At 42.8% G+C, this 21,408-nt stretch overlaps 1 protein-coding gene and 1 long non-coding RNA gene across 2 annotated transcripts in view; one reads left to right on the forward strand and one right to left on the reverse strand.

Moving 5' to 3' along the window:
* Positions 1-21,408, forward strand: part of LOC132540822 (uncharacterized) — a 478,519-nt gene that overhangs the window by 18,362 nt on the left and 438,749 nt on the right. The gene's annotated exons all lie outside the window — the stretch shown is intronic.
* TMEM38B (transmembrane protein 38B) overlaps positions 1-21,408 on the reverse strand; it is a 40,997-nt gene that overhangs the window by 4,638 nt on the left and 14,951 nt on the right. Inside the window, exons 3-5 of the mRNA XM_007516165.3 lie at positions 11,887-12,071; positions 11,023-11,110; positions 7,859-7,976 (exon numbers count right to left, since the gene is read on the reverse strand). Coding sequence (XP_007516227.1) covers positions 7,859-7,976; positions 11,023-11,110; positions 11,887-12,071 — 391 coding nt within the window. The remainder of the gene's footprint in view (positions 1-7,858; positions 7,977-11,022; positions 11,111-11,886; positions 12,072-21,408) is intronic.

Below are 21,408 nucleotides of genomic sequence, written 5' to 3' on the forward strand. Positions count from 1 at the left end.
GCATGAGAGACTGTTGCACTACCAATGTTATCTACCCAGCTCCGGAAAAATTCCTAAAACATCTTATTAAGTAAAAATGATACAGATATATACATAGGCAATGTACTATCTTTCCTATAAATTAAAAATGTATGTACACATATCATGAACACACACTAAATGCCACTGAATGGTACACTAAGATTTTATTTGTGACTATGACCTCAATAAAAGTAAACAAAGTAACATTTTAATCATTCTTAAGAAGTTTCCACCAGTCATAAGTAAACAGCTTATATCAGACTCAGTCTCTAACCAAAATTAATATGAAATACAGAAATACGCAAAACCACCCATAAAGGCTAATACGAACACTGCAGGTAAAATCTGAAGGGCTGAATCTTAAGAAAGAAAGAAGAGCAAAGTCACTTCCACATTTGGCTTGGCTCATGTCAAGGAGGATCTGTCAAGTCACAACACTGAGGGGTAGGAAACAAAACTCCCAGATGGACAGAGGTAACAGAGACTGGAGAGTCAGACAGCCAAAGCACCTAGCACGGGCAAGTGTACAGCTCAGAGAGGAGGGAACCTAAAATGCTCTATGTCATTGCTCGTCGTTTACCAACCCTGCGCTATGAATATCCAGAAAGATCTCGAAAGCGTAGCAAACAGCAACAGTGGTCATGTCAAGAGACTGAGCACACACTTCAGGAGCCTGAGGACGGGTGCTAGGGAGACAGCTTGGCATTCAAAGCCAGCCAAGGAGAGATTTCAAGCTTAAATCGACTCTCCCGTTTGTGACTTTATCAGTTTCTAGAACAACAGATGTGAGATCCAATGCCATGAGCAAAGCCTAAACCCAGCTGTCAACAAGACTGAGGGGAGCTGACTGCCAGAATGTTGAATACAGTTGCTCAGGCATCTTACGGCCAAACAGAGGCAGGCAAGTGGATCAGTCATGACAGAACTGAAAAGAGTAAGTGTAGAGGAATGGGGGTGGATAGCATAATGGTTATGCAAAGAGAATCTGGTGCCTGAGGCTCCAAAGTCTGGGGTTCAATTTCCCCTTACCATCATAAGCCAGAGCTGAGCGGTGCTCTGGTGTAAAAAAAAAAGTATAAGTAGAAGCTTATCCAGAAACAGTCAAGCAAGGCGTCCAGAAGTTTAACTCCCCACGACACAAACAAAAGATAAAAGAAAGGCATCAATATGAGTGTGGTCACCTGTAGAGAACAGACAGAGAGGGAGAAGAATCTATTTAAACAAGCCTCCAAGTTTAAGTCATCTTTGAGTGAGATCTCAGAACCTCCTTCTACTAAACTGTTCTTTAGATCAAATAGTTTCAATGAAAAACTATTTCAATGACTGTACAAAATCACGCTGACCGCAGCTTTACTTCATGAACAGCCAATGAGGTAAGAGTGTAAGCAAATAACAAGCGCCCACTGTGAGAAGAGGAGGAATGTCTTCTGACATACAATCCAGAAGTGAAGAGCAGCGGGCACAGCCTGCAGGACTCTTCAGAGCCAGGTGCTCATCAAGTCTCCAGCTGGAGCACTCACCAGGCGGCTGCTGTCTCAGAAGGACTGCTTTCTTTTTTTTTTTTTTCCCCCCCTTAGTCATATTTACTGTCCTCTACTAAGTTGAGCATTTCAAAGTTTTACATTCTGGAGGTCAGGCGGCAGCGCACTGGGTTAAGCGCACGTGGCACAAAGCGCAAGGACTGGCTTAAAGATCCCGGTTCCAGCCCCCAGCTCCCCACCTGCAGGGGGGTCGCTTCACAGGCGGTGAAGCAGGTGTACAGGTGTCTGTCTTTCTCTCCCCCTCTGTCTTCCCCTCCTCTCTCCATTTCTCTCTGTTCTATCCAACAACGACGACATCACTCTCTCCATTTCTCTGTCCTACCCAATAATGACAACATCAATAACAACAACAATAAAATAACAAGGGCAACAAAAGGGAATAAATATCTTTTTTAAAAAAAAGCACAAAACTGTCGGCACTCCTGATTCTATGCTTCTCTCACTCTGTAACAGAGCTGTTGTCCTGGGTGGACTTAGAAACTTAATAAAATCTCACCAAAAAAATACCAACAAGTTTTTCTTATGGTTAGATAAGGCCCATATCAACATGGAGACTATTTCGGGGGACAGGACACTGAAGAAAAAAGAACAATGTTATCCAGATAGAAGAAAACGGAAAAGTTACAAGCACATCCAATTCTCTGCAGCTGTATGGACAGAATATATAGCCAGAATTTCACATTTTTCACAGTCTGATTAATGGTACCTGAGTATGACTTTAGTTAATATTTCTCAAAGTATGAATTTCTGATATTTTCATATATTTGAAAGGCACTTTCCTACTTTTTCTGTGTGAAAAGCTATTAATAATTTCCTTTTAAGTATCCTATCAAGCTATTTAGTTCCTTATTCCTTAATTTTTTTTTTTTTTTTTTTTTGCCTCCAGAGTTATCATTGAGGCTCGGTGCCTGGACTACGAATCCACTGCTCCTGGAGGCCATTTTCTCCCATTTTGGTTTCTAATGTTGTCATTATTGCTGTCGTTGTTGTTGGATAGGACAGAAATTGAAAGAGATGGGGAAGACAGAGAGGGAGACAGACAGACACCTGCAGACCTGCTTCACCACTTGTGAAGTGACCCCCCTGCAAGTGGGGAGCCGGGGGGGCTTGAACCAGGATCCTTACAATGGTCCTTGTGCTTTGCGCCATGTGCACTTAACCCGCTGTGCTACTGCCTGGCCCTTCCTTATTCCTTAATTGTTAACAATGTTAGATATATTATGATACTTGTTGCAGGAATTTTATCGTAACTGAGCAGTTGTGTATGACTTTGTCCATAGTACTTTTTTGCCATGCAACTTGGGGAAAAGAAAAAAAAAAAGTCAAATCTATAATCTGTTCTTTATAGAAAAAGAACAAGTCCAAACTCAGTACAGAAAAAGACATGACTCTGACCTGCCATTAGTGAAATACACAAAACAATGAAAACAAATGTCGGAAATTTCAAATGAATTCAAGAAATAAACAAAGCTCTAGATTCATGGCAAGTGCCTTGAAAAATACAACTAACTCAACATCTTAGAGCACAGTACTAGTTTGCCTGAGGACTCAAGTTCCCGGGTTCAATTCCTGGCATCACCATAATAAGCCAGAGTTGAACATACTGCTGGTCTCTCATAAAGATAAATAAATCTCAAAAAAAAAAAAAAAGAAAGAAAGAAAAAAGAAAAAGAAACAAAGACTCTGAATAGTCCTTTATCATATATTTAACTAAGGCATTATTTTAAAAAAAAAAAGACCACATAAATTCAGAAAGTAGAAAACTGAACATTTCACAACTTAATGAGCCCAGTGTTAAGATGCAGAAGTCACACACAGCTACAACCGACATCTGTCCCCACAATGCAGAAGTCACACACAGCCACAACCGACATCTGTCCCCACAATGCAGAAGTCACACACAGCCACAACCGACATCTGTCCCCACAATGCAGAAGTCACACACAGCCACAACCGACATCTGTCCCCACAATGCAGAAGTCACACACAGCCACAACCGACATCTGTCCCCACAATGCAGAAGTCACACACAGCCACAACCGACATCTGTCCCCACAATGCAGAAGTCACACACAGCCACAACCGACATCTGTCCCCACAATGCAGAAGTCACACACAGCCACAACCGACATCTGTCCCCACAATGCAGAAGTCACACACAGCCACAACCGACATCTGTCCCCACAATGCAGAAGTCACACACAGCTACAACCGACATCTGTCTTAACTTGGGGGGGGAGGGTTGCTGCTGAAATAATCAGCATATCAAATCCATCCATATAAAAAAAGATAAATCGTATGATTAAATGGTTTTACCAAAGAAATAAAGGATCATATTTTTAATCAGTGTAATTCACAATATTAAGAGAATGTGGGTTAAAAAAAAAAAAAACATGATTATCACAATAAAATAAAAAATAAAAGCATTTACAGTCTCACATTTTTTCACAAAAAACTCAAGCAAACTAGGAATAGAAGAGAATTTCTTCAGACAGTGTCTATAAAAACTATTGCAACATCGATTTTAATCATAAAGAGCTGGATGTTCTCTCACTAAATAGAGAGTTGTCAGCTCTCACCATGCATATTAACCATTATACTAAAGATTCTAGTCAAGACAGTAAGACACGAAGAAGAAAAATACATACAGCCTCCAGATTAAAAAGGATAAACTGAAATCCAGATTAAAAAGGATAAACTGAAATTTATTTAGACAGTGAAATCGTGTGTAGACAAAGCCAGAAAGTCTACATAAAATATATAAAACTAATAGACAAATTGATCAAGGCCACAGGATTAAAGAATAAACATATAAAGATACACACACACGTGTGTGCATATATGATTCCGTTACAAACCTATAGACAAGTAATGTAAAACTCAACATTTTAATGACTTCATGAACTATTTTTATAGAGACATCCGAAGACCTAACTATTGCAAGGCAAATAGTTAAAAGTAGTGAAAGGTGTGTGAAACAAAGACGCCAGTGGTGGGTGGCTGCTCCCCTGGCTGGCACACAGGTTAGCACATGCGAGCACCTGGCCAGAGCTTCTGCATCGCTCGATGCACCGAGCACAGCACAGGGAGAGCTCCGTTCACGGAGCAATGCTGGCATGTCTCTTCTCTGTCTCTCTTCCCCCTTCTGTATCTGAAATTCAAAGACGGATTTGCCAGGCGTAGCAGAGAACGTGGCAGGCAGTGCAAGGTCCCAGCAGGCAAGAGAATAGGGAGGAAAACCACAATCTATCACTGTAAGAAACTGATGTACTACACAGCTACTAAGAACAATGAACCCACTTCTCTGACCCATCTTGGATGGAGCTAGAAGGAATTATGTTAAATGAGATAAGTCAGAAAGACAAAGATGAGTATGGGATGATCCCACTCATCCACAGAAGTTGAGAAAGAAGAACAGAAAGGGAAACTCAATACAGAATCTGACTGAGTTTGGAGTAGGGCACTAAAGTAAAAATCTCTGTGTGGAGGGTGAGGGTAGATGTTCGTTCAGCTTCACTGGGCTGAGGGGTGAGGTGGGGGGGAGGACAGACACACAGACCTTTGGTGGTGGGAATGGTGTTAATCTACACTCCTATTAACTTACAGTCTCAGAAATAACTATTTAATTAATATGAGAGGGGGAAAAATGGATTAAATATCTCAAACTTTTTGATGCCATAGACCATAGGCTGAGTATATGTTCCTTTAATCTAAGCACTTAAGACTTGAAATTGGTAATCAGATAGAATTTTATTTTATTTTATTTTTTAATATTTATTTTATTTATTTATTCCCTTTTGTCCTTGTTGTTTTATTGTTGTAGTTATTATTGTTGTTGTCGTTGTTGGATAGGACAGAGAGAAATGGAGAGAGGAGGGGAAGACAGAGGAGGAGAGAAAGATAGACACCTGCAGACCTGCTTCACCGCCTGTGAAGCGACTCCCCTGCAGGTGGGGAGCCGGGGTTCGAACCGGGATCCTTATGCCGGTCCTTGTGCTTTGCGCCACCTGTGCTTAACCCCCTGCGCTACAGCCCGACTCCCTCAGATAGAATTTGAACAGTGGGCTCAATTGCTAACACATTTCTAATAATGACTTGTTCTTTGAAATATTGTCTCCGAAAAGCTTAGACCAGGGAGAACAGAAGCAACTGGTGGTGTTACTTTGTAAGATACAACTATATACAAATAGCATAAAAGGACATAAATTATGGTAAGCTCCTGTATGCTACAGCAAATTCTAACAATGGGATTTTCAAAGGTAACCCAATTGACAAATAATTTGGGTATAGCAATAACTATCTAATGCCTTCTTAAACCCTGAGACAGCAGGAACCTTCCCCTTTCTCTATGAAGCCCATGCACCTCCCAGTCCTGGAGACTCTAAGGTGGGGCTCACTTTCCTGCAGGCTTCTCTCCAGTCATACCAACTGATACTGCATCTGCTGATCCCAATCTAATCCATGCACCCAGTACCACCTCGGCATGCTTCACTTCAGACTGTGTCCAGACACATCAGGTATGGAATGTCAACTCTTCAGCTTCATTACTCTGGAGAGACCTTTCCTAACTCATTGCACTCCTTAACTCCATTTCGAGTGGTGCACTCTTTAACAAAACCTCAATGTGGATCGACAATGGTAGAGAATGTTCCATTCTTTGAAGGGAGGTTGGATAACATACTCTAGCTACTACCCAAGGAAGATGGGTCCTGAAATTAGTACAGCCTGGAATGTTCCTAGCCGTGACCACAGAATGCGAGCTCAGACCTACAGGGATGCAGAGGTCACACAGGCTCCTGTGCTGACTATGGGGCCCAGATCAAACTGATGTGGTTTACATTTAACAATATTTATATACTTTCCCCATACTTGGGAGCTACTCTCTCCCTGATCCAGCTTTCTAGTCCTTTTTTTCCAACTATGACACCATTTCCCCAGATAATAACCTGGGTTCACCTGCATATTAGGTGTCAGGCGCAGGCAAAAACTAGTAAAGTCATGGGCCCTCTGGAATATACCTAAAACAGACCTCCTAGCTTTTTCCAAAATGGACTTTCCAAATCTTCATCTGCAATATCCTTGCCTTTTTTAGGTTCATGATTAGTCAACAATTTGTTCTGCATTATATCTTAACTCTTTTTCAGCCACCAGGTTCCAGATGATACCATGATGCTAACCCGACTTCCTTGGGCAAAGGACCCCACCATGCGACATGGAGCCCCGCTTCTCCAGATCCCTGACCCACTAGGGAAAGAGAAAGGGCAGGCTGGGAGTATGGATCGACCTGTCAATGCCCATGTTCAGTTGGGAAGCAATTACAGAAGCCAGACCTCCCACCTTCTGCATCCCACAGTGACCCTGGGTCCATACTCCCAGAGGGATAAAGAATAGGAAAGCTATCAGGGGAGGGGCTTAGATATGGAGCTCTGGGAGCGGGCAATGTGTAGAAATGCACCCTTCTTATCCTGTAGTCTTGTCAACATTTCCATTTTATAAATTAAAAAAGTAATTAATTAAAAAAAAAAAAAGAAATTGAAGAAGTTCTAAACAAATGCAAAGGGGCATCATATTTCAGGACCAGTGAATTCATTTTAACGCCACACTCCCACAGGGATAAACAAGGAAGTTGTCAAGGGAGGGGACTGGATACAGAGCTCTGGGGGTGGGAACTGTGTACAAATGTACCCCTCTTATCCTGTAGTCTTGTGAGTATTTCCATTTTATAAACAGAAATCTAAAAAGATAAATAAAGTGTGATTTCCCCCAAAAATGCGTCTACAGATACAACACAATCTCAACCACAATCCCAGAAGTTTGTGTATTTGTAGGAGAATGTGATACCTTACTCATGATATTTATATGTAGATGCAAATACCTAGAATATCTGAGGAAATCTTGAAAAAAAAAAAGTTGCAGCACTTTTACATCTTGAAGTAAAACTTCCCTAGGAAATTAACAACTATGGAGATAGTCTGGTACAAAATACAGTACAGAAATAGGCCCCCATATATTTTTTTTTGGGGGGAGGGATGATTTTAACAACAAGGCAACAATAATTCAGTAAAAGGAATAATTCAGTAAGGGAAAGGAAATTCCTTTCAACAAATTGTGCTAAAACTTCACGTTCATATGGAAAAAACTAAATGTGACACTTGACCTCATGCCAATCATAAAATTGCATCTGAAACAGATCCCCGAGCATACTTATAATTCACGACCTGCTACCTGCCGTGTATGCAAAGTCCTGCTTACGTGAATCTGTAACATCGAAAGAGAGCGACTTGATAGACTCTTACCTTTGTGGCTACAAGAAACATGGTGTAAAAGAACATGAGGTTGTGCTTTGTTATTCCCAGATACTTGGTTTGCTGGAAAGTGAAGATGACTGACCCCAGCAGGGTTATCTTGGCAGGGCTGAAAAGGGAACACATTTGAAGTCAGTAAGTAGTGAAGTAATGATTCATTTCTGTGCCTCTCAAAGTAATCAATGAAATGTCAATTTAATGAGACACTAACCGATAAACTGCGATCTGTGAGTATACTGGCAAGGCCTCAGAAATGCTATGGGGCAGGGATAGTTCACCTGGTAGAGGGCACACTGCCACACACAAGGACCCGGATCTGAGCCCCTTCTAGTCACGGGAGCACCATACCCAGCACAAAGAGGAAGTGCCCTCAACAGCAGAATGGGGGTCTGTCTCTGTCTCTCTCCTTATAGCTCTCTCTCCCTGTCTCTTTCTTTCTGAAATTGAAAGAAAAAAAATAAGTCTACTGGTCACCATGGGATTATGCAGGCAAGAAGTCCCGATAGCAATACATTTTTAAAAATGCTTTTCAGCCACCAAATTGCAGATGCTACCATGACCCTAACCAAACTTCCCAGGGCAGACGACCCCACCAATATGTCCTAGAGCTCCACTTCCCCAGAGCCCTGCCCCACTAGGGAAAGAGAGAGGCAGGCTGGGAGTATGGAACCACCTGTCAACACCCATGTTCGGCGGGGAAGCAATTTCAGAAGCCAGACCTTCCACCTTCTGCACCCCACAATGATCCTGGGTCCATACTCCCAGAGGGATAAAGAATAGGAAAGCTATGGGGTGGGGGGAATGGGATATAGAGTTCCAGTGACAGGAATTGTGTGGAATTGTACCTCTCTTAACCTATGGTCTTGCCAGTGTCTCCATTTTATAAATAAAAACTTAAAAAAATAATAATAGGGAAGCTTCCAATGAAGAGGATGGGACACGAAATTCTGGTGGTGGAAATTGTACCCCTCTTATCATATAATCTTGTCAATCATTATTAAATCACTAATAAAATTTTTAAAAAAGACAAACAGTAATTCTGATGGTGCCTTTAAATCAAATAAATGAACATGTTCTTGTAATAAATAAATAATAAATTAAGTGTACTGGCAGCTCTCCTGGGGTAAATGTTCCTATATGGCAGCCACCCTGGATATCAGCATTTCCTTAACAAAGCAATACCTAAGTTGGGGGAAAGCACTACGTTATGCCAAGTGAAGCACCTTTCTCCACAGCACAAAGTATGTGAGATTTTAGAATGCTCACACATACTTATGATGCTTTGCTAGAGGACACATCCACGTGTACCATTTCTGAAACAGGTATTTAGCTATGTAGTGCTTATCCACACAGGATCTGAAAAGTGCTACGTCCTGCAATGCACTTAAGAAAAGTAAATTAACTCTAAGGAAAAAAAAAAAACTTTCTGATATTAAACAAACTCCATGAGTAGAAGAGAGGAGGAGATTAGAGGCCCTGATATTGTACTATGTGCACTTAACCCAGTGCACTACTGCCTGGCCCCCCTAGACCCTGATGTAGTAGCACTTTCCTATTTTCCTGGTGTGAAACAGCTGGCCCTTCCCCAGTGATATATCTCAACTGTGTGAACTCATCTACATATGAATTTTATCAAAAATAAGATATGGGGAAGGTATGGTCTTGAGAAACACAGTGTAGCACTACATTTTTCCTTCCTTGTGATTTTAGTAAGATTTCCCTCCAGCTTACGTTCTTCTAAGGGTACGGTGCATGGAGGGCGTGCCAGAGAACATGCTCACTGCGTATGCAACCAGGAAGGCTTCTAAGCAGCAGCAGACAGTGAGGTTTTGGAGAAGTCAAATCTTACAGCTTTAAGCACCACTAGAGCTGAGTTCAAAACAGGGTTAGGTCTGGGCGGCAGGAGTTTAGACACTGCTTAACAGTATGACTGCAGGGCCAGGGAGGTGGCACAGGGCAAATCTCAAGCACTGGGTCCAGAGTTCTGACTCCTTAACATTGCAAATGCCAGAGTGATGCTCTGATTCGCTCCTCCCACCTCCCTAAAAGTAAATGAATCTTGCAAAAGTATGTAAGCAGACAGCACTCCTGCTTCGGAGTAACGGTCTATGAACTTGCTGAATGTGTGTCCCAACTTGCAAATTTAAATTCACCACCTAATTCATAATGCGTATAAATAGACACACACACACATTTTATAACAAGTATACCCAGTTGGTATTCTTAAAGGATCATAAAAAGAAAATAAAAGTAAGGGTTTGTTTCGTTTATGGCCCTCTGCAGGGCTTCACTGCCCTGGGTCGACTTCTCCAGAGGGAGAGAAGCTGGTCTCTGAAACAGACTGGTCTCCATGCCACGTGACTGCTCTCAGCTATTACGCCGTGATGTCCATCACAGGGACCCTCTCTGCATAGGCCTGCTTATTTTCCTAGGTGATAGACCCAAAAAGCACTGAACTGCGGAGAAAGGGCTCTGCACATGGTAAGCTGAAGACAGTGCGCTGGCGATGCGGTGAGGTCTAGCAGAAAGCCTGGGGCTGGTGAGGAAGATCAGGAGGCATCAACGTTTCCTTATAGGCTGCGACCGATTCATTTGCATCCAGGACTGTTCCTATGTAGTTCTCGCCACAAAGACAAACTTTAGCCATAATTCTACATGATCCAAAAAGTTTCTGCTTTTGTTCCCTTTCTTTTTAGTATCTGTATTTATTAGATAGGAACAGCCAGAAATCAAGGGGGTAAGGAAAGACAGAGAGGAAAAGAGACAAGAGAGACACCTGCAGCCCTGCTTCACCACTCACAAAGCTTTCCCCCTGCAGGTGGGGGCCAGGGGCTTGAACCTGAGTCCTTGTGCACTGTGACATGTCTGCTCAACCAGATGCGACACTGCCCAGCACTGTTGCTTTTGTTTTGTAAGGACAGAAACCCACAGAAAGATGAACCGATGCTTAATTTAAAATAAATTTGATAAATAAAATACATTTGAGAAAGCGGACTTCTTGAAAGAACAAGTTCCCTGGTTCATTATCCATTATCGTTAATATTTACTTCTCAGCTATGTTTTATATACATTTAAGAGTTTCCAAAATGTTCTTTAAAAGAAGTGTGGTGCTGAGAAGCAAGAGTCTGGTGACAGTAGTGACTATACCCACTCACTAGGACATCTTCAGCCACTCATCCGCTTGGGGTTTCCAGGCTCCTTTTACCAACTGCTCAAAATTCGTAATAACACCGCCACCTGCACCTGGAAGCAAGAGAAGAATTTGTGAATTTTCTAAATAAATATGTGAAATGAAGTCATACAGTCCTATCTTCTGAGCCAGAATTCTAAAAATGCCAATATATAAGCAGAGAGTACAAAGTTCTCTGTGTGGTCTGAGACTGCAGTGCAGCTCTCTTCACCAGAAGGCAGTGGCGGCTATGTGAGCTGATCTAGGTGAAAGTTAGAGCCTCCCTACGGCAGAGATGTAGCTGCAGGTGTGGCTCAAACTTGGAAAAATAAAATCCTCTGCTCTATCACTTCCTCCACTGCTAATATTAAATGCAGCAGATTATGATAAAAGAGAGTCGAGGATTTGTTTGATTCCCTGCAAACAAAAGAACCTAACACTGGACATATTTACTGGTTCCAGTTTATTCAAGAGGGAAAAAGACACACAGACACACAGACACACACACACACACACACACACACACACAGAGCAATGTTTTTATTTACATTCACAACATTATTTCTTATGTAAATTTGGTTTTGCATACCTTAATAAAAGTCCTCGGTAATGAGGTTGCTAGTCAAACTAATAGGCTCAAAATAATAGCTGGTGAGTATTGCTTGAGAGAAACATTAGTTTTTAATTAACTTTACTCATCAACAGTGTGTTAAAAACAAAAGCTTCTTCCTTCCAAAAAACAACTTTGTTATTAAAACATGTAGTACTCATTAATATAATTAGGGAATCACAGTAACTGCATACAGCACACCAATAAAAGAATACTTATGAAACATACTGATGATATTACCTCGGGCCCATCCAATAGCTATCATGACTATCCAGCCATTTTTGTAATAGCTATAAGCATGTGTGACTCCACCTACTATTTTCCACGTTCTGGTCACTTCCTTCATTCCTGCAGCCAGCAGTTGGACAGGGAGGTAAGAATAGCCACGGGAAACTAGGTCGCATGGGCAAAAAAATATGATATACCTGAAATGAAAATTGAAGCATTTTAATATAGAGAGAGAATATAAGAGCAGAGCTAGAATCCAGCTGATCCAAAAGCAGTGACAACGTGGTGACATAGAACAGACAGAGTAACTTCTCCCTCTGGACATGTAAGGTGACTCCAAGCAGTTTACAGGTTAGGGGAGTCAGCTGTTAAAAAGCAAGTGAAGCATAAATACAATGGAAAGAAAGAAAGAAAGAAAGAAAGAAAGAAAGAAAGAAAGAAAGAAAGAAAGAAAGAAAGAAAGAAAGAAAGAAAGGGAAAGGAAAGGGAGAAGGGAGGGTAGGAGGGTAAGAGGGAGAGGGAGAGGGAGAGGGAGAGGGAGAGGGAGAGGGAGAGGGAGAGGGAGAGGGAGAGGGAGAGGGAGAGAGGAAGGTAGGTAGGTAGGTAGGTAGGTATGGGGCCGGGTGGTGGTGCACTTGGTTGAGTGCACGTTACAATGCTCAAGGACCTTGGTTCAAGTCTCCGGTCCCCACTTGCAGGGGGAAAGCTTCACGAATGGTGAAGCAGTGCTGCAGGTGTCTCAGTCTTTCTTCCTCTCTATCCCCCCTCCCTTCTTGATTTCTGGCTGTCTATCTAATAAATAAAGATAATTAAAAAAATTAAAAATGGAAGGAAGGAAGGAAGGAAGGAAGGAAGGAAGGAAGGAAGGAAGGAAGGAAGGAAGGAAGGAAGGGAGGGAGGGAGGAAGGAAGGAAAAGTCACCATCAGAGGGGACTTTCATCATGTTTGGACTTCTGAATACTTCTCTAATCATTTCTGGAGTCGGGATTTCTTCGGTGAAAATGAAAAGCAAAAATGCCTTTGTCCTTTGGGGAGAAATGAGAAAAGCACTTCTGCCCACTGCCATCTTCCCTGAGCCGTCGTGCAGTGCACACAGGGCAACATGGACAGAGAAGGAAGTGCAGAGGCATACCTGTCAGAGACATACCTGTCTTCAGAAAAAACACATTTCCACAGGGCTGAAAGAATATGAAGGCTGTTCCTAATTTCAGTTGACTAAGCACAATTTTTTTTAATAAACTGCAATATTGGATTCAGAATAATTCCTTTTTCCTCAGATGAATTATTTTCTCGGGTTTCATTTGTTCTTAGCATCTGTTCACGCAGTTTAGCAGTAGTGCTAATTAAAATCACACTACTTCCCCTCCCCTCCTCTCCTCTAAAATACTCTCTAGCAGACAGTTTTACACTGAAAGTCAAACACATAATCTCTAATGGAATGATGTGGGATGCACTGTATGCTCCAGGTGTTTCTTCCTAAAACTTGTTAGTCGTACTGAAATTTATGAATCATGAAGTCAGAATTACCAATATATATGAAATAGAAATATATTTGTCACATTACTGCTTCGGAGACTAAATTCCAGATGCGACGGCTTGTTCCGTCAGAATCACTTTTCTTCTCTGCCTCCTTTACTAACTCCTGCCTGGTCTCAAGCATAACCATGAACGCGGAGAGGTTTGCATCGTGTGATGTGACCCCTTTAGTTCTAACCAGCTGGCTCCTCTGCCTCAACGCGCTGATAACTCTAATACTTTTCATCTATAAAGGCTTTAATCATCTAGGTGAATTGTAATGATTTTTTAGATGCCAGGGATCACTCGCCGTGCTACATTCTTACCTGTAATTCAGCATAACAAAAAAGTAACGCTGAACTAAATAATCTGTTTCTGTAGGCACAAGATATAAACAAAAGAACTAATCAATAATTTAAACAGAAGGGGATAAATTCCCTAAGAGTAGTAACAAGCTTTATGAAAACAATGACGTAAAAATGTCTATAAGTGGATGGAGAGACATCATAATAGTTTTTGCAAAAAGACTTCCATGCCTGAGGCACCAAAGGTCCCAGGGTCAATCCCCAGCACCACCACAAGCCAGAGCAGAGCAGTGCTTAGGCAATGATGATGATGATGTTTCTGTGTGCAGTCCAGGAGATGGTGCAGGGCAAGAGAGTATTTGATCTTCAAGTATAAGGTTCCAAGTTCGATCCTCAGCACTGTATATGCCAGAGTGATGATCTGGTTCTCTCTCACTAATAAGTAAATTTTTTAAATGTTTATGTTCAAACTATACTTTCAAAATCTCTATAGATATTTCCTCCTTAAATATAGAAAAAAGGGGAGTCGGGCAGTAGTATGGTGGTAAAGCGCACATAGCGCAGAGCACAAGGACCAGCGTAAGGATCTTGGTTCGAGCCCCCGGCTCTCCACCTATGGGGGAGGGGGGATCACTCCACAGGTGGTGAAGCAGGTCTACAGGTGTCTGTCTTTCTCTCCCCTTCTCTGTCTTCCCCTCCTCTCTCCATTTCTCTCTGTCCTATCCAACAACAACGACATCAATAAGAACAACAATAATAAATATATGGTCTAGGGAAAAAAAGTTCTAGGAAGCTAGTTAGACATTGGTGGGGAAGGTGGGAAGAGTTACACTTAATTAGTTATAAAATGGATGTTTAAGGGGCCAGGCGGTGGCATACCAAGTTAAGCACACATAGTACTAAGCACAAGGACCCACACAAGGATCCCAGTTTGAGCCCCCAGTTCCCCACCTACGGGGGCAGGGGTCGCTTCACACGTGGTGAAGCAGGTCTGCAGGTATCTTTCTCTCTCTGTCTTCCCCTCCTCTCTCGATTTCTCTCTGTCCATCTGAAAAAAAATGGCCACAGAAACAGTGGATTTATAGTGCAGGCACTGAGCCCCAGCAATAACCCTGGAGGCTAAAATAGATTAATTAAATTGAATGGATGTTTCAGGCCTAGGCAGTGGAGCACCTGATTGAGCACATGTTATCATGTGCAAATATGAGCAAAGACTTGGGTTCAAGCCCCCAGTCCCTAACTGCAAGAGGGAAGCAATGCTACAGGTCTCTCCCTCTCCCTCTCCCTCTCCCTCTCCCTCCCTCTCCCTCCCTCTCCCTCTCCCTCTCCCTCTCCCTCTCCCTCCCTCTCCCTCCCTCTCCCTCTCCCTCTCCCTCTCCCTCCCTCTCCCTCTCCTCTGTTGTCTAACCCAAATTGAGCTATATTCACCTCCTTGGTGTCACAGCTAGGACCCCTTATTCACTGTCCTGCTGAAGGCAAAAAATCCTACCATTTCCAGATGTTGTCGGAGCTCAAGCCAGTAGCTGTTTCCCAGTCATCATCTTGCTCCACAACCCCCCCTCTCATTTCATTCTCTACACCAAGACTCTACTTAACATGAAAAACTGTAGCATTACAAGAGCAGTATTAGACCTCTTATAGGTCACTCTGTGGTATTACGGCATGTGGTCTAAAATGTGTTATCACTATTTAATTACTAACCTTTATTAATGGTTTTTATTTTTAGTATTTATCATTTATATTATTTATTATTGACTAAAGGTTATTAACCTTTCTACTTACTAGATATTTCTCAAGTATGTCCACAACAAGCTAAAATTTTTAAACAGACAAATAATTCTCACGTCTAATGTGAAAGAGCCAGAGAACAGAAAGACTGTTCACTGGGTTGGGTAGACCTGCACGTAAACAAATGTCAGACCAACGCATCCCTGAAGTCCTGCTCGAGAACACAAACAAGTAAGGTGGCTTTTATAAATAAATGCCTTTACTGAGCCATTCAACTGACACTCACTAAGCAGTCATCGTGTCTTTCCTTTTGTAAAGACTGTAACTTCACATTTCAATAAGAACTGTTGCCCACATCTCAGTAAACTGTACCTTGCAAAATGTCTGCAGACAGCTTGCCAGAAAAGAAGCAGAACAGGTTGGGCAGCGAATGGAATGAAAAGGCAATTAGTACCTCACGCGGTTTTGCCAGTCACAAAGACTAAGTCACAGTCACGGCAAAGAAAAAATTACAGACAGCGGCGTTAAATAACGTAAGTTAGAATCAGACAGGAGACAAGCCAGGGTCTAGGCCACTGAGACAGGACGGCTGAGCCAGACTGAGCGAAACGGGCTGACGGGGACAAGGGGAAGATAAAGGCTGGAGCCGGACAGGCAGTGGGGCACGAAGTGCTCTGTGTAAATGTGTTGAATTAGAATAAAGCACATATGAAACTGACAGAAGCTCTAGGCAATGTTATCTCAATCAAAATTATTTTGGGAGAAATATAAAGCAATTTCAGTAAGAAAAGATGGAAGCAGCTTTATTATCCTTAAAAAAAAAAAAATTAGTGACTGAATAACAGTTACCAGGATTACAGGGGCATAATTCCACATCACACGCACCACCTGTTCGATGGGAATAGAATTTATAACACTGGGAGTTAAGAAAAATTTCACTAGTCATTGGTAATCCCGTTTTCAGAAAAACCAATGCCAAGACTACAAGATCTATTAATTCCACTCCTCTAACTAGCAAAGAGGGCATCACCATATAAGCCAACCCCGAGTATAAGCCAACCCCAAGCAGACTAAATTAAGTAAAATTAATATCAGCCCGATATGATAGCTTTGTTCTTATTACACTAGATTTTTTTTTATTTACTTATTGGGGGATTAATGTTTTACAGTTGACAGTAATTACAATAGTTTGTACACGCATAACATTTCTCAGTTTTCCGCAAAACAATACAGCCCCCACTAGGTCCTCTGCCATCCTGTTCCAGGACCTGAACTCTCCCCCCGCCCCAACTCATTCCAGTCTTTGACTTTGGTGCAATCTATCAGCTCCAGTCCAAGTTCTGCTGAGTGTTTTCTCTTCTGATCTTGTTTTTCAACTTCTGCCTGTGAGTGAGGTCACCCCATATTCATCCTGTGTTTCTGACTTATTTCAGTAACATGTATTCTTCAAGCTCCATACACGACATTTCACTAGAAATTGAATAGTCCAATGTACCTGCACTGTGACAAACCACTATAGAATGACAGCCCTACAAAACTGTGAGTTTCCTTGGGTATTTACTCATCAAAAAACAGCATCAGCTATGCAGATGTGATAAATATAATAACTGGTATCTTGTACATTTAAGGGAAACTTGGGCTCAAGATTCAGTAGACAGAAATATGAGAAAATGTTCACTTTTAAAGTCATGGGTCCCTTGGAATAGACCTAAAACAGACCTACAAGCTTTTTCCAAAACGGAGACCCCAAATCTTCATCTGCAATATTCCAGCCTTTAGGTTCAACCATTTGTTCTGCTTTATATCTTAACTCTTTTCAGCCACCAAGTTCCAGATGCTACCAGGATGCCAATCGGACATCCCCAGACAGAGGACCCCACCAATGTGTCCTGGAGCCCCGCTTCCCCAGAGCTCTGCCCCACTAGGGAAAGAGAGAGATAGGCTGGGAGTATAGATCGACCTGTCAACGCCCACGTTCAGTGGGGAAGCAATTACAGAAGCCAGACCTTCCACCTTCTGCATCCCACAATGACCCTGGGTCCATACTCCCAGAGGGTTAAAGAATAGGAAAGCTATCAGGGGAGGGGATGGGACACAGAGTTCTGGTGGTAGGAATTGTGTGGAATTGTTTCCTTCTTAACCTATGGCCTTGTCAATATTTAAATAAAAATTTAAAAAAAGGAAGAAAGTGTTCACTTTTCCAGGATGTCTTCAAAAAGAAAGCTCTAAGGAAGCACAGGTACAACACATCAGCCAACAGATGGTGCTTGTGGACAGATGTGAACACAGCGTCTCAAGGCGCTAAGAAAGGGCACTTGCAAGTGGGCTCCTGCCATCCATTTGACTGGCCTGCTACAGTTTCAAGCTCATTCCAAACACTACCTTCCGTCTCACATCAACATCAAGCCAAACAGATTATCAACTTGCTCAACTTTAAAAAGAAAACGGAAAATTTACTGACTTTAAACAAACCACTTTTTTCTTTTAACTTAAATTTAAGGATCTGTAAAAGCAGCAACACATTGGATTCTGAAAATGCAAAACAAGGGGGCCAGGCGGAGGTACAATGGCTTAAGGGCACATAGCGCAAAGCACAAGAACCTGTACAAGGATCCGGGTTCGAGCCCCCGACTCCCCACCGGGTCAATTCACAAGCGGTGAAGCTGGTCTACAGGTGTCTATCTTTCTCGCCCTAGCCTCAGCGATAACCCTGGAGGCCAAAAAAAAAAAAAAAAAAAAAATCCAAACAGCACACTGAATGCAGACTACAGAACCAGGAGACACGAGTCTGAATCCTAACTTCACCTACTTGGCAACTACATCCCCCTGGCCAAGTTACTGTCTCAGTTACAGCCTCTGTTGACTGAGAATAAGACTGCTTCTACTGCTCAGGGTGTTTCTAAGGTTCAAGGAATGTAAAGTCCTTGGAACAGTATCTGGGAGGTTATGAATATTCAGGTCAGGTGTGATCATTATCGTTCTGTAAAACAGAAAAGTGCTCACTAGCAGAACACAGAATGGATGGTCCCGCAGTGAGGAGAGGAGGAATACAGACAGTATCGCTACGTGCAGAGTCACAGTAGAGCCTCAGTGACGGTCACTACCAGTGAAAAAGCAAGGGCCAGGGGGCCAGCCAGATGCTCCACAGGGTGGTGTGTCTGTTCTACCCAGCAGCACCCAGGTTTGGATCCAGCCTCCACCACAGCTCACAGAAGGAACTTCAGAGTAGCTGTCTCCCTCCTACAACCTGTCTCTGTCTCTACCTGAACTACACTGGCTCAGAGCACTGAAGTCCCAGAAACAAAAGGAAAAAGAAGTAGTAGTCCCAGAAAGCTATATATACGCATGTATACACACACACACACACACACACACACACACTATGCATTCTGAAGACTAAAATCTAAACTAACATTTTTCTCTAGCTATTTATACACACATATTTTACTATCGGCAGAGTTACGGCTGGGGCTCAGTGCCTGCATGATAAATCCACTGCTCCTGGTGGCCCTTTTTTTTAAAATATTTATTTTATTTATTTTCCCTTTTGTTGCCCTTGTTTTATTATTGTAGTTATAATTGATGTTGTTATTGATGTCATTGTTGTTGGATAGGACAGAGAGAAATGGAGAGAGGAGGGGAAGACAGAGAGGGGGAGAGAAAGACAGACACCTGCAGACCTGTTTCACCGCCTGTGAAGCGACTCCCCTGCAGGTGGGGAGCCAGGGACTCGAGCCAGGATCCTTATGCCGGTCCTTGAGCTTTGCACCACATGCGCTTAAACCGCTGCACTACCACCCGATCCCTCCCACCCCTTTTTTTTTTAACTTGATAGGACAGAGAGAAACTGAGCTAGAGGGAAGGGAGAGATGCCTGCGGCACTACTTCAACCCCCCGCCCCCTTGCATGTGGTGACGCGTACAATCTACCAGGTGCACCACTGCTCAGCCCCTTAGACAGTCCTCTGCATGATACCCCCTTTCTGAGAGGTGAGATAAACACACGAGCCTATAAGCTGTCTGTACAAACAGTTCAGTGTGATGAGGCAGGGAAAGAGCAATCCGAGCACAGTTCTTAGGGTGGGTGGGGACAACACACTTCCTGAAACTCAAGCACAGTGCACCCCAAAATCTCATTCAGGTACACGGGTCACAGTGTTGTGAGCAGGGCCAGGGGGAGGCACAGCCAGTTGAGCACATGGTCAAGGACCCGGGTTCAAGACCCAGTCCTCAGCTGCAGGTGGTGATGCTTCGCGAGCAGTGAAGCACTACTGCAGCTCCCTCCCTCTCCCCACCCACCTCCAGTTTCTGTCGAAGAAAGAAAGAGAGAGAGAGAGAAAGAAAGAAAGAAAGAAAGAAAGAAAGAAAGAAGGAGAGAGAGGGGGGAGAGAGAAAGGAAGGAAGGAAGGAAGGAAGGAAAGAAGGAAAGAAGGGAGAAATACAAAGAGAATGTCCTTTAACACTGTGTTTTTGTTTGTTGTTGTTTAGCCGGTTTGGTTAGGTTTTTTGCATAGTCAGGACCTCATGCATGTACAAGGTTACTCACGCAGGTGTTTATTTTTCTTTTAGGTAGGAAGGGAGAAAGGGAAAGACACCACAAGGCCAGAGCGCTCTCCAGCATCATGACACCTCCGTGTAGTAACAGGACTTGAACCTGGTCTGCAAGCAAGGTGAGACGCGCTCCTCCCCCATGAGCAATCCTTACACTGCTTACTGTTTACAGGAAACTAGAAGCAGCCTTATATGTGAGAGAGGAGTGGGTAAACAAATTATATTAAAAACTAACACAATACAACCAAACACAGCAAGATGTGACTGCCAGAAACAGATGAATAAAATAATAGCAAGTCTCTGAAAAATACTTAAAGCTTCATCTATAAAATTTTCAAAAACTGTATTGTTTCAGGATATACACAGATGCCAAAACTACACTGAAAAGTAATGGAAGAGGGGGCTGGGCAGTGGCTCACCTGGTTAGCTGCACACAGCACTAGAGGCAATGACCCACCCAAGGAGCCAGGTTCGAGCCCCTGCTCCCCATCTGTGGGGGGGGGGGGGTCACTTCACAATCAGTGAAGCAGGTCTGTAGGTGTCTCTCTTTCTCTCTCCTTCTCTGCCTTCCTCTCCCGTCTCAATTTCTCTCTGTCCTATCCAATAAAAGGAGGGGGGAGAAAAAAAAAAAAAAAGAAAAATGGCTGTTGGAAGTGGTGGGTTCATCATGCAAGTACCACACGCCGTAAGAACAACCCCGGTGACAGTAAAAAATAAATAAATAAAAATAAACACAAAATTAAGGACAATGACTACTTCTGAACAAAGAAGAAAAGAGGTGGGGTGATCAAGTGGAGGTGGCAGTATTATCAGAAATCAAAATTAATGGCTAATATATCCTAAGAAACCAAGCACACCCATCCAAAAAGATCTGTGGACACTTATGTTCACAGCAGCACAATTTGTGATAGCCAAAACCTGGAAGCAACCCAGGTGTCCAACAACAGATGAGTGGCTGAGCAAGTTGTGGTCTATATACACAATGGAATACTACTCAGCTATTAAAAATGGTGACTTCACCTTCTTTACCCTCATCTTGGATGGAGCTTGAAGGAATCACGTTAAATGAGAGCAGCCAGAAAGAGAAGGATGAATATGGGATGATCTCACTCATAGACAGAAGTTGAAAAGCAAGATCAGAAGGGAAAACACCAAGCAGAACTTGGACTGGAGCTGGTGTGTCGCATTGTTGGGATATTGTACTGATGTGGCTGAGTTAGGCAGGACCCACAAACCACCATATTTCCATGTGAGTATCATTATTTACATATCAATCTTCTGCCTTGTTTTAAAGTGACTCCTCTGCCACCACGTTATCCCCTCAGGGTATCGCTACAGTTGCTAAGGACGCTTCCACCTTCCCAGTATGCCCTTTGCCTCTCTCCACCCCCCTTCTTAGCCAATCCCGCCCCGACTTGCCACTTCTGGAATTTCTC

Source organism: Erinaceus europaeus, chromosome 10, assembly GCF_950295315.1.
Source record: "Erinaceus europaeus chromosome 10, mEriEur2.1, whole genome shotgun sequence".
NCBI lineage: Eukaryota > Metazoa > Chordata > Mammalia > Eulipotyphla > Erinaceidae > Erinaceus > Erinaceus europaeus.